The sequence below is a fragment of the Stegodyphus dumicola genome, chromosome 11 (genome assembly GCF_044657685.1).
Source record: "Stegodyphus dumicola isolate Sdum_Otavi_A_Nest chromosome 11, ASM4465768v1".
Taxonomy (NCBI): Eukaryota; Metazoa; Arthropoda; class Arachnida; order Araneae; family Eresidae; genus Stegodyphus; species Stegodyphus dumicola.
In genome coordinates this window covers 51044144-51059585 of record NC_140778.1, presented here as the reverse complement: position 1 = coordinate 51059585, position 15442 = coordinate 51044144, and the positions used below count along the sequence as shown (strand labels likewise).

The window sequence follows — 15442 nt, the reverse complement described above, 5'->3', positions numbered from 1 at the left end:
TATTCAGAGTCGAATACGTAATCGTACATGTGCATATCTGCGGAGCTATGATCGTGAAAAAAATGTAAGCACACGAGGGGTTTTCAACAATTTATTACAATACTGCATATTAATCTGCATTTTGATTGCACCTGTATGTATTTGATATCTTTTTTTAGTATCTAAATTGTATTACACTTCATTTTTATTCTTATTTTATTGCCCCTTTGCTGTGTATATCAGAGACTTCGAGGATATTTACATCTCTCCATTTCATGTTTTCTACATCCACTAGTTGGCACCACATTATAGTAAATCACCTATCTGCATGTTGGGAAATTTTTATCATCAGTTCAGACTAGCGTCCACTTCTGCAATGGAATCAAACAGTTAAATGCAATGGTAGCCACAGTAATTTGCTATAGAGTTTCGCCGTTTACAGTGTGTATGTATAAAGCCAATGGCCTAGAGAGTTCTCCCAGATTCAGATATAAACCAGTTAGTTACATATCTGTTTCAAAACCATGGTCAACGATTAACAATAGATTGTGGTCATATCGATCAGAAGCACAGGTAGTTAGTTACAGAGCTCAATGTGACACCCAGTGTCGTCAGTAATTTATGGAAACAGTTTCAGGACATTGAAAAGTTCGACCAAGGTCCAGAACGAAGAACACTATTTGCTTTTTTCAGCGCTGCGACACAGAACTGCTACAGATTCACAACTCCCACGTGAGCTGTATGCTGCCGCTGAAATCCGGGTTTCACGGTTTATAGGTGTCTGAAGGCTTCATGAGACAAGGCTGTAAGCCAAAAGACCTGCTATTTGCATTCCGCTCACTTCAACACACAGACTTCAGCGCGTACTTTTTACATGAGCCGAGATAAGCCTGGCCATTGATTCTTTTTGTGTCTGTAACTGGAAAAGGCTGGAACATGATACCATCACTCCCTCATCATGGAAAAGGATCATTATAGTGGTGGAGGTGTAATGGTTGGGTAGGTATTATGCTGAATGGCCCCATATCCCCTGCATGTGTTTCACAAAGGCTTTCTGATTACTATGAGGTAAAGAGAAGCAATTTAGATTGTACGTTTAACTCTTCAGGAGCGCAGTAGGTCCGGGGTTTCTGTTAATGGATGACAAAGCTCGTCCGCACAGGGCTCAGCTGGTCAATAATAACCTGGAAAGTGAGGATATTCGCCACCTGGATTGGCCAGCCATATCTCCTGACCTTAACCCTATAAAGCATATCTGGGACGCTCTTAGGAGGGCAATTTTATCTCCCCCTTCCCCCTCTAAGAACTATCCTGGAGTTGAAAAGTGCCTTGTTGCAGAAATGAGACCGACTGCCATAGGGGCTCTTCATCTGCGTCCTGTCAAGTATGCCGTCAAGCTACACGACCTGTCTGGCTGTGGAAAAGACCATACCTCATATTAGATCTTAGAGAGATGTGAATTTGTTTTACCGATGTTTATTTAGAGCTTTACTGATAATCATGAGACATAAAATGACTTGGAATGTCACATTCCTTTCTCTGTTATAAATGTATATTCATACCTTAATTTTAAAATAATTGATATTCAGTAATTAACTTTGAGTGATTTATAATAAATTTGACAGATGAACTCATGTGTAAATAGAAAGTTTAAGAAACATTAAGAAAGTTTTCCTATAGTTATGTCTTTTTTCTAAATAATGCAACACCTAACTGAAATAATATATCGTTAGTTTCACTTTCAGTTTCAAGATAGTTCTCAAAAACTTATTTCAAATTTTTTTTTTTTAAATTAACGGTATTCAGGCTCTTACCTGTTTATGAGGTGATCCTCTCTAGTACTCTTGGTTCCATATGATTTCGATCTTGTGCAAAACTGATTTTCAGTACCGATATCAGTCTTAGAAATATTTTAGTTCTTTTCAGAGATGGACGCAACGAGAGAGTTTACTGCATTTTATTTTATTCTGTCACATGTAAGGTGATAAATGATTTCATCACGTTTGAGTATTTGTAAATGATTTCATGTTATGCCCTGTTAATTAAATAAAGGGAAACTTTTTTAAAATTACTTCTTGTGATATTTGAATATGATGCAAATGTTATGCCATTCATTTAATCAAATTTAAAGACAATATCCACATTTTTTTTAAAGCTCTTAAGAGTTACTGTTATTGAATCTAAGAATCTCTAGAAACTATGCATTTTTGTCTCACAAATGTAATAAATAATATAACTGTTCAATAACAGACTGAAAATACTTTTTATAAATTTTATATAAGTTTGACTATGGTGAATAATTTATACATTTATCAGCTAACTAGATTTTTAATCGCTATAATTTAAACCCTTTTTTTTTTTATATGCTTGGCACTTTTTTCATTTTGGGCATTACGGGTATATAACATTATTTGAATTATCGAAAACAGTTAAAAAAATTATATCTGAGAATGCAGGTGATGATATAAAGAATTATCGCATTTGGGTTTTGTCTCTTCTCATGACTAGCACGTCCAGCTGTCATGAAGACCAAACAGTAGCTTATTCTTGCTGACTTTTTATGGCAGTTTATGTAGTATCGATGTGCATAGTAAAAAACTGCCCATGAAATTATTCATAAGTCAAATGAAAGAATTTACACAATTCTTTTTAAACTGTACATATATTAAACTATGTACGATTAGCTAAAAAAATTATTTTATTTCAGTAATTGAATTTGTACATGCACTTTAACACATTGACTGCCATGTGCATCATCGCTGATTCACCATGGATCTTATAAGAAATAAACCAACCCAAATGGCTTTTCTCCCTCTTCTGGCGCACTCCCTGCTGTCACCTTGACCACATCCGGAGGAGTAGGGACGACTTGCAGAAACTTACAATGGTTGGCTATTGCAGTGTGTATATTGCAGTGCATATATTTTCAAAATTTTCCTCATTCCTATCAATTTTAATAATTATATCAATCGGACTAATAGCTAGTTATTCTATCCGAATATGTTTATTTTCCCTAAAAATTATTCTAAAATCTAAACCTGATTTAACACTACATTCTAATAATCATATAGATATCCCTATTTTAATTATAATCCTAACCTCAATTTTTACAGGAACATCATTATATTGATTAATTTGTCCTAACCAAATTTTTTTAATACCTTTTTCTCTTAAAATCTCCACAATTACAAATTTATTTATTGGGATTATAATTGGAATTTCACTATCATTTTATAACAAAAAATACATCAAAATAGGTGTTCCTTCTATTTCATTATGATTTATATACACTATCTCTACTAAACTAAATAAACCCTTTTTACCAATAATAAATATGTTTATAAATAATGACAAATCCTGACAAGAATCTTATGGACCACAAGAATTATTTTTCCAATCTTATATTTCATCATCAATTCCTATTTTCCTTTCACTCTCATTCATATTTATTTTCATTATTATACTAATCAATCCAATTATTTTACTAATCTATTTATATAGCTTAAATAGAGCATTTTACTGAAGATAAAAAGGACTACATCTTCATCATGAAATAATGACGTGATTATTCACCATTTTATCTACTACTTAAGTCGAAATTAAGCTGCTCTTATTAAGCTCCCATTTTATACATCTTTCTAGTAGCATACAGCTTATAAGAAGTTAGCAGCCCCTTAATTAACTAATCAAGATATGAATATTTCATTATAATTGATTGCAAATCAATTTCTAACCTTATTTTCTTTTCCTTTTCCACAACCCTTCATAGCCCGTATCTCCTCCACAATCATCCGTTTTCCCGGTTCCCCCTGTAACCGGAAAAAAGGGGGAACCTACTCCTGATTGTGTTCCTTCTATTTCATTAACAATGAAATCGCTTAAAGCTTTTTAATTTTCTATCTATTTGGCAGATCAATGCACTAAATTTAAGCCTTAGAAACAAGAATATCTATTCATTCTAATGAACCACAATAATATTCATATAATAATCCTAATAATAAAATTACAACAAATATATAAAATACTACTACTCCTATAATATCTTTTCTAATAAATGGTACTGGTAATATTAATGAAATTTCTACATCAAAAATTAAAAATAAAATTCCAATTAAAAATAAATCGAGACTCTGATTTTATATCAAATCCACATTCATATGAAGATAAAGTTTCTATATCTATTTTTATTTTATAAGATATTAATAAAAAAACAAAATATACTATTATTAAAAAATCAAAATAATTATTACTACTATTATGTAAATAAATATTTTTATTTCTCTTTTTAATTGGAAATTAAATGTACATTTATACTACATTAATTCTATTTTATTCTATGCACCTCATCAATAAACTACTGAAAATAAAAATAATCATACAACATCAACAAAATGTCAATATCAAGCTGCAGCTTCAAAACCAAAATGATGTCTTCTAGAAAAATGATTATTTTCAACACGCACTCAAATTACAAATAAAAACAAAGTTCCGACAATTACATGAAATCCAGTAGCTATATAAAATGTTGAGCCATAAACTGAATCTCTAATTCTAAATCCTGCTATATAATATTCAAAAGCTTGTAATGATAAAAAATATAATCCTATTATTCATGTTATAAATAATGATTTTCTTACATTTCCCCATTTATTTCTTAAAATAGATTGATGAGCTCAAGTTACTCTAATTCCAGAAGATAATAATACAATTGTATTTAATAAAGGTACTTGAAAAGGATTAAAAGGAATAATTCCTTGAGGAGGTCAAGAAGCCCCTAATTCCACAGTTGGACTTAATCTTGAATGAAAAAATGCTCAAAAAAATCTTTAAAAAAAAAAAAAATTTCTCTTACAATAAATAATAATATTCCTAATATTAGTCCACTTAGTACCATTCTTGAATGAAATCCTTGATATGTACTTTCACGAACTACATCCCGTCATCACACTCTCGCTACAATTACTATTATTAATAATCTTAAAAATAATAATTCATGTTCACAAAATATAAATATTTTTACTATACCTATAACTACACATAATCTACCTACCCCAGCCAATAAAGGTCAAGGAGAAATTGTTACTATATGATATATATGATAATACTTTATCAAACGTTAATAATATTCTAAAACATACAATAATATTAAAATTCTAAATACAAATCCTTGAATTACTGAAACACCAAACTCCAATACCAATAATATAGATTGTAAAAACAACGATGAAGTAAACCCAAAAATTCTCAATTTTCTAATTATTGATAACAAGCCTACAATTAAATGTCCTGCTATTATATTTGCTGCTAAACGAATTGATAAAGTAATTGGACGAATTAAATGTCTAATTCTTTCAATTAAAACTATTAAAGGAGCTAAAAATAATGGTCTTCCCTCAGGAACTAAATGAGCTGCACTAATATTAAATCTTTTTCTTCACCCTATTAGAAAAAAAGTTACTCAAAATACTAATCCTAAACCCATTGTAATTATCGGATGCCCTGTAGAAGTAAAAACAAAAGGAAATAACCCAATTATATTTCTAATAACTAAATACAAAAATGTAACAACACAAATAAACACCATACCCCGATAATTAGGACTTGAAACTTCATTAAAAATTTTATTTAATTCCCCAGAAATCATGGACCAAATTCTATAATATCCTCTTTCAATTATATAATACTTCATTGGATAATATATTATTACTATAAACAAAATAATAAAATTTAAATATATTCCTAAATATGAAGTAGGATCAAATACAGAAAATAATCTTATCATCATCAACTTAATTTCTTTTTTCTAAAACCTTTCATTACATTTAAATGTAATGTTGTATTTGAATATAACATTACATTTAACATCAAAATTATTAAAATTATTAAAATAGAATAATCTCAACTCAATGGTATTAATTGAGGAATTCCTTTAACTTTAGTTTGACAAACTAATATTATTTTTAACTATTTTATTCATAATTAATTTAAGAGACTAACACCTTTATTCAGTCACTATATTATATTCATCCTATTAAAAATTCTAATCGAGGAATAACAGAAATCATAATAGGTATAAATCTATGATTTGCTCCACATATTTCTGAACATTGACCTACATATAACCCTATACGATTAAATAAAAATGACAATTGATTTAATCGCCCTGGAATTGCATCCGTTTTCATTCCTAAAGACGAAATTGTTCAAGAATGAATTACATCTATTCTTGATACAACTATACGTACATTAGTATTATAAGGAATAACTAAACAATTATCTACATTTAATAATCGAAATATCGGTTCATCTTCTCTTGAAATTATATATGAATCAAAACTTCTTAAACCTAAATCTCTATATTCATAAGATCAATATCACTGATGGCCTACCACCTTTACAGTTAGTTCTGGAGATTCAACTTCTTCTATTAAATATAATAATCGTAATGAAGGGAAAGCAATTATAAGTAAAAAAATGGCCGGAAGAACTGTTCAAATTCTCTCTAACTCTTGTCCTTCAAACATTCCTAAATTATAATTTTTATTTACATATGATCTTAACAAAATATAACCTACTAATACTATAATTATTACTATAATTATTATAGTATGATCATGAAAAAAAATTAATTGTTCCATTACAGGTGAAGAAGCATTTTGAAAATATAAATTTCCTCAAATTGGCAAAAATTAATCACTTATTAATCTCAACTGATTAAAAGTATGATCTAAAGGAGGTGTTCTATTTATTCATTCTAATGAAGAACTTACATGATAAATTATAAAATCAGATTGCTTTATTACTATTCCTTCCCACACAATTATTACAAAATATATTACAGCAAATACTGATAAAATTGATCCCAAAGAAGAAACTACATTTCAATATAAATAAGCATCTGGATAATCAGAATAACGTCGTGGTATCCCATTTAATCCTAAAAAATGTTGAGGAAAAAAAGTTAAATTAACTCCAATAAATATTAAGTAAAACTGTAAAATTGTTTTCTTTTCTCTTCATTTTACACCAAAAAACAAAGGAAATCAATAGGTAATTCCAGCCAAAATTGCAAACACTGCCCCTATTCTTAATACATAATGAAAATAAGCAACAATATAATATGCATCATGTAAAATAATATCTAAAGAAGAATTAGACAAAAACTACCCCCGTAATTCCTCCTAAAGTAAATAAATAAACAAACCCTATACTCCATAATATAGGAACATCTATTTTATAATCTGATCCACTTAAAGTAGCTATTCATCTAAATACCTTAATTCCAGTAGGAACCGCAATAATTATAGTAGCAGCAGTAAAATAAGCTCGTGTATCAACATCTATCCCTACAGAAAATATATGATGAGCTCACACAACAAACCCTATACCTCCAATTCCTACTATAGCATAAATTATTCCTAATCTTCCAAAGGGCTCCCGCTTCCCTACAGAAGCACTAATTACATGAGAAATAATCCCAAATCCAGGTAAAATTAAAATATACACCTCAGGATGACCAAAAAATCAAAATAAATGTTGAAATAAAATAGGATCCCCTCCTCCAGAGGGATCAAAAAAAGAAGTATTAAAATTTCGATCAGTTAATAACATCGTAATTGCTCCTGCTAGAACAGGTAATGATAATAATAATAATACTGCAGTAATTAATACTGATCATACAAATAAAGAAACTTTTTCTATAGTTATACCATATGAACACATATTAATAATTGTAGAAATAAAATTAATCGCTCCTATAATAGAAGAAGCACCAGCTAAATGTAAAGAAAAAATAGCAAAATCTACTGATCTACCTGCATGTCCTATTAATGAAGACAAAGGAGGATAAACAGTTCAACCTGTTCCTACTCCCATCTCAGCTATAGATGATATAATTAATAAAAATAATGAAGGGGGTAATAATCAAAAACTTTAATTATTTATTCGAGGAAAAGCTATATCAGGAGCTCCTAATATTAATGGTACTAATCAATTTCCAAATCCACCAATTATAATAGGTATAACTATAAAAAAAATTATTACAAAAGCATGAGCAGTAACAATTACATTATATAAATGATCATCTCCTAATAATCTTCCAGTTCGTCCTAATTCAGTACGAATAATTATTCTTATTGAAGTTCCTAATATTGCAGACCAGACTCCAAAAATTAAATATAATGTCCCAATATCCTTATGATTAGTTGAATAAATTCATCGCAGTAACTTAGTTTAATTTAAAAACATTAAATTGCAAATTTAATATTCTAACTTTAGAAATCATATTGATGATGAACTGTAAATTCATATTTGCTTCCACTTATAACCTTGAAAGCTAACAGAATACTTATCTTACTATTCTACAAAATTCCTAAAATTACTCCACCCATTAGACCCAACAATACTCCTATATTTGATAAAATATCAATTTTATTATTTTTATAAAAAGAAGACTCTATTCATTTTCTCTCCATCTTAAATCCTATTACCACATCATAAACTATACGAAAATATACATAAAATATTACTACCGATAATATAATTATGTATATCACTATTACTAAATCACACTCAACAAATCTTATTAAAGCTCATCATTTTAAAAAAAAAACCTAATAAAGGAGGTATTCCCCCTAGATTTAATATTCCAAATACAAATAATCATTTATTTTTAATTTTATCTACATCCATTATTCTTACAATTTCTTCCTCTAATAATAAAATAACTACTCTTAATAAAATTGTTGAATAAATAATCAAATAATATATTCATAATCCTATTTTCTCAATCTGACACATAATTAATCATCCAATATGATGAATAGATGAATAAGCAAATAGCCGTTTAATTCTTCTTTGAGAAAAAGAACCCACCACCCCAACAATTAATCTGATTACAATCATAACTCATAAAATTCTATTCACTACCAAAACTATAATTAATAAAGGAATAATTTTTTGTAATCTCATTAATATAAAACATACTATTCAATCTACTCCATCACAAACTGAAGGAAATCAAAAAAAAAAAAAAAGGACCTTCCCCTAATTTATAAGTTAAAACAACAGAACCTAAAATAATTATAACTTCTCTCCGAAAATAAAATAAAGATATAAAAATTGCAGAACCTAAACTTTGAACAAAAGAATACTTTAAACATGACTCAACTGAAATTATACTATAACGTTTATATATTAAAACAATAAATCTAATTATATTTAATTCTAATCCAAATCAAATTAAAAATCAATCTTGGCATCTTAATACAATTATAAATCTTAACATATACATAATTATAAATAAATATAAAGACGGAATTATAATAATTTCATTTATGAGGTATGAACCCATTAGCTTTATTAGCTGATATATATATAACAGTTTAAAAAGGGGTTATCTATAACTATATTATTAATATATTCCTCATGCTCATAAATGTAAAATATAGAAAAAAAAACATGAGGATAAAAAATATAACAAATATTCTATATATATATATGATATATATGAACATAATTATTAAAAACTTAAAAAATAGAAAGAAAAGAAAAAATTAATAAAGAATATAAATTAAAATATATCTGTAAATGACTAAAATACTCCAAAATCGACAGCTCACCATAATTTTAATTTTAAATTTTTCTTTTTCGAGGCCCTTTCCTTTTCCGCCTGGAAGGGCCTCGAGAAAATAGTGATTCCAAGATTTACTACAGATGGCTCTTTCGAATATTAAGATGTAGTAAAATATTAAGGAATTCCATTCGAATATATGTTAAATACAACGTTTAAAATTTTGTAAAAAATACCTAATAAATAACCTAAAAATCAGTTCTATATACCCCTATAATAGCATTAAAAAAATTTTTGCACAAAATTTTTTTTAACCTCTTTTTAGACCTAGCTCAACAGGAGATTTAGACCTCTTTTTTCTTTACTTTTCCTCTATTAAAGTGTAATTGCACATAAAAAATTTGATTTTTATAGGGATTTTTCTAAATCTAATAGCCTAATTATTTAATACAGTTTTAAAATAAACTTTTTTTACATAAAGATTTAAATAACTATTTCTTTTTAAACTTTACTACCCAATTATACTATAAAAAGATAATGGTGATAAATTAATTTATCAACAATATTTTAGTGCCAGCAGTTGCGGTTAAACTATTGATATAACTTTATTTTTATTTACTATTTTTTTTTTATATTTTATTTTTTAAATACTTAAGTGAATTTTTTATTTATTTAACTCTTCTATTATTAAATTAGTTGAATTAAATTTTTTAAAAATAGGATTAGACACCCTAGTATTTTTTAAATTTTTAAGTAGTATAATCTTTTCAAAAAAACTTTTGTATCCCGGCGGCATTTTATCTTATTAGAGGAACCTGTTTATTAATCGATAATCCACGATAATTTTCACTTATTTTATTAAAAAAATTTATATACCACCGTACATAGAATTAATTCAAATAATATATTCATAATATTATTCTAGAAATTCAGGTCAAGGTGTAATCCAAATTTACGATTAAATGGGTTACCTTAAATAAAATTTAAGGAATATTTTATAAATTAAAATAAGAAAAAGGATTTAATAGTAATTTAATAATAATATTTCTAAGTGAAATAGAAAACAATGTGCACATATCGCCCGTCACCCTTTTCCTAAGAAAAGGTAAGTCGTAACAAAGTTGATGTTCTAGAAAGAGCATCAAGAGAACTATAAAGCTTTATAGCATTTTACTTACACTAAAAAGAGGATAATAAACTTTTATAATTATATTTTTTTATAAAAATATTTATTTTATTATTTTTTAAAAAATTTTTAATCTATTACTGAAAAGGAAAAATTTTTAATTAACCTAAAGAAATTTTTTGTTCCTTTTGTATCAGGATTTTTTAAATACTCCTATTTATCTTTAAATTTCCCGAAAAATTATGATCTAATATTTCCTAATTCTTAATATTTCATAATTAAATTTAAGAAACTTTTAGAAGTTAAACGCCTACGAATAATTTTATATCTGGTTTTATGAATCTATTAAAATTTAAATATTCAATTTAAGTTAATTTTTATTGAATATTTTATAATTCTTCTATTATTAATTTTAGGAATAACAGTTTCCTTAAAGTTTTATAACTACCATCTTCTTCCTACTAAATATTTAAATCATACCATCTTTCTAAGATCTTTATAATAAAAAAATTAGTAAATTAACTTATCTAATTTTATAATTAAATACTTTCTATTTAAATTTTACATAAATTTTTAAAAAACTCAACAAAATTAAGTGAATGTTTATCAAAAACATTTCTTATAGAATAAAATTATAAGTAAAATCTGCTCAATGAATTTTTAATAGCCGCAGTTCTCCTGTGCTAAGGTAGCATAATCATTTGCCTTTTAATTTAAGGCTTGTATGAAAGATTTAACACCTTAATTTCTTTCTTTAATTTATTTAATTAAATTTATCTTAAATATAAAAAGATATTTATTATTAAGAAAGACGATAAGACCCTATTGAACTTTACTTTAGTTTAGCTGGGGCAGCTAATTAATTATTATTTTAATTTTATTTCTTTAAATAAATTGACCCAATTTATTTGATCTTTGATCAAGTTACCATAGGGATAACAGCACAATATTTTACTTAAGCTCTTATTTAATAAAAAGATTGTGACCTCGATGTTGAATTAATATATTCTTTTTGGTGCAACTACTTAAATAGAAAGTCTGTTCGACTTTTAAATAATTACATGATTTGAGTTCAAACCGGTATAAGCCAGGTTGGTTTCTATCTTCTTTAACTTTTTTCTTAGTACGAAAGGACCAGAAAATATTTTTAAATCTTATTGGCAGATAATTGCATTAGATTTAGATTCTAATTATTCTAAATTTATTTCTGCAATTAATTCTTTAATTTCTATTCTTAGAATTTTAATTAGTGTAGCTTTTTATACTATTTTAGAACGAAAATTTTTAGGTTATATTCAAATTCGTAAAGGTCCAAATAAAGTAGGTTTTATAGGAATTTTTCAACCATTTAGTGATGCAATTAAACTTTTTAATAAAAACTTAATTAGACCTGAAACAACTAATATCTCACTTTCATATTCCTCTCCAACAATAGCATTACTAATTTCTATAATTATTATCCCTATTATCCCATTTTATTTTTTTCCTTTATTTGATAATAAACATAATATTCTAACTTTAATTGATATAACTTTATTTTTATTTACTATTTTTTTTTATATTTTATTTTTTAAATACTTAAGTGAATTTTTTATTTATTTAACTCTTCTATTATTAAATTAGTTGAATTAAATTTTTTAAAAATAGGATTAGACACCCTAGTATTTTTTAAATTTTTAAGTAGTATAATCTTTTCAAAAAAACTTTTGTATCCCGGCGGCATTTTATCACTTTACTTATTCTTTCAAGACTTTCAGTTTATTCAATTTTACTAATTGGGTGATCAAGAAATTCTAAATACTCTTATCTTGGTTCTATCCGTAGAGTAGCACAAATAATTTCTTATGAAGTTTCATTTTTTCTTATTATTCTTTTTATCTCTATTATTTCATCATCTTACTCCTTTCCTCAAATTAGTGAACACCAAACATAATTATGATTCTTTTGAGGAAACTTTATCTTATTTTTTATATGAATAACAAGCTGCTTAGCAGAAGTAAACCGCTCACCTTTTGATTTTGCTGAAGGAGAATCTGAATTAGTTTCAGGATTCAACGTAGATTATATAGGAGGATGATTTGCTTTAATTTTTCTAGCTGAATATACTAGAATACTTATTCTTAGAATAATTTCTACATTAATTTTTTTTTTACTCTCTTCACTCAATTTCCTTATTCATTTTAATTATTATTACAATTACAATGTTATGAGCTCGAGGAACTTTTCCATGATTTCGATATGATTTACTTATAAATCTAAGATGAAAAATTTTTTTACCCTTAATCTTATTCTCAATCTCCTTTCCAATAATATTTTATTCATTCGTTTTTTAGATCAAAAACTTACAAAGCTCTTATTTTATTTAAACTACATAACCTCTTTTCTACTTAAATTAATTAATTTCTTAAATAATTTTAAAGAATTAATCTTAACTAATCCTTTCAAAACATTATAAAATAAAATCATATTACTATATCTTGAAAATTATAATTTAATCAAAAAACTACATACAAAAAAAAAAAAAAAATAAATAAATAAATCTAAATATAATTTCTAACTCTCTATAAGGTAATTCTACCTCACAAGCTCTAATTCATGTTAATAAAACTCAATTTACAAAAAATATTCAAAACATGAACTTTATAAAAGGATAAAATCCAGTTCTACGAAAATTATGTTTATAAACAAAAGGTAAAAAATATAAAATCATTACAGATATAACTAAAGCAATAACCCCTCCAATTTTTCTTGGAATTGAACGTAAAATTGTATAAGCAAACAAAAAATATCATTCAGGTTGAATATGAGTTGGAGTAACTATTGGATTAGAAAGAATAAAATTTTCTACATCCATAAATATATAAGGTAATTCAAAACAAATAAATATATAAAATACAAATACTAATATTAATCCATATACATCCCTAATTCTAAAATAAGGATGAAAAACAACCTTATCCGAATTTCTTCTTAATCCAATTGGATTCCCTGAACCTATTTCATGAAGAAACAACAAATGAAGAATTACAATAAATAAAATTACAAAAGGTAAAATAAAATGAAAAGCAAAAAAACGAGTTAAAGTAGGATTTGCAGTAGTATTTAAATATATGCAAGAAAAAGTTGGTTGTAGCGCCTCATTTCACAAATTAGAATTTTTAGCTATTTTTATTTTTTAAACTGAGATTGATTTTTAAAAATTTAGCATATTTATCAAGCATAATTAATGTTCCAAATGATTACTGTTGCATGCTTTCAGGCCTGGCTATTTTTTAGCTTTTCCTATGCAGTAAGGAAATTTGTAACTACTACTTTTAGAAAATAATATTTTAAATCTGAACTAATAAAAAATTGCAAACAAAAAATTTTCTTTTATAAATTTTTATTGGGTAAATAAGTAAAATATACTAAAATAAAATACCTAAAAATGAATTTTTTTGCTTAATATTATAAGTTGTGCTGCTTTTTTAAGATTATAGGTGAATATTATAGCATATTTTTTATAAAGGAGTTTTATTTCAAATATATTTCACAATACATCGTAGTGATAAACACTTTTAACACCTTAATAATTTTTATACATTTAATTCTAATGTCAAAATTGTAAACTGTAATAATTGATTGTGCTAACATTTTATAGTGATTATTTTTTTTAAATTTAATTCTAGTTCCGCATAAGATTTTTTAAATTACTGTGAATTTAATTTATTAGCCCAAAAGGGCGGGAGCCCAGAAAGGCTATTAGTTTCGAAATGGCATTTTGCGCTGTTTCATTATTAACATCCGTTTCACTTTGCAAATTGTTGCCGCCAAATATTATCGCCTTGTATTATGTATTTAAAGAAATTTAATAATGAATAATTTGCCTGAATACATGTATGTTTCTTGTAATATGAAAAAATGACGGTATCTACAGCCATAAAATTTTGAATAACGTAATGATCTACCTGAACAGCCAAATTTCTAATTTGTTTAAATCCATTTCAAATTTTGTTAAACTTCAACAAATTTTATTAAGAAACTCAACGAGTTCAAAACGAGCAATGGCAACACTGTACGGAAAATAACATTTTTATCTCCAGCGCGGAAATTATAAAGATATGCTGTTTTCAAATATTTTATCATACTGCTGTTAAATTGAATTTTGTGTGTTTACATGCGAAGAACATAATATTCAATAAATAGAGGTAACACACAAAGCGTTAAAAGACGTCCCTTTGAGCGTAACATAAAATCCGAGTGCTTCCAGTTTTTATTCATTTATTTTCATTACATTGAGAAAAGTTTATGCTCTGAATTTTATTAATTATTAAATCAAAAATCATCTTATTATGTTAATAATTAATGATCATATGATCAAATAAATGATCTTGTAATGTTATAATAATTTTAAAACCCGCTGCCTGAAAATTCTCGTAAAATTAAAAAATATATATATATGAGATCTTGTTTAATTTTGCTTTATTTGTTTCAGAGCTTCATGTACTATCATTCTTATTTAATTTTACTTTATTTGCACTCAAAAGTAAGTTCATAAATTTTGTGTTTAGAGTTTTTACTGTTTTACCAAAGTAAAGATGTTTATGCAAGAATTACACATGAACAGAATGTGCAAAATGCAGTAAAAAGTGCTTTAAAGAGATATTTTAAATCTTACTTGAAAAAACTGTGATTTTCATAACCTCATCACTTATACTACGTATCATGTTTAATAATTAAAAACAATTATGTGATACAAAGCCATAGGTTTCAATGTTAAACCAGAT

At 26.4% G+C, this 15442-nt stretch overlaps 1 protein-coding gene across 1 annotated transcript in view; it reads left to right on the top strand.

The window, feature by feature from the left end:
• Window positions 1-15442, top strand: part of LOC146993971 (uncharacterized) — a 75129-nt gene that overhangs the window by 11414 nt on the left and 48273 nt on the right. The window contains exon 2 of the mRNA XM_085826284.1: window positions 1088-1363. Coding sequence (XP_085682410.1) covers window positions 1088-1363 — 276 coding nt within the window. The remainder of the gene's footprint in view (window positions 1-1087; window positions 1364-15442) is intronic.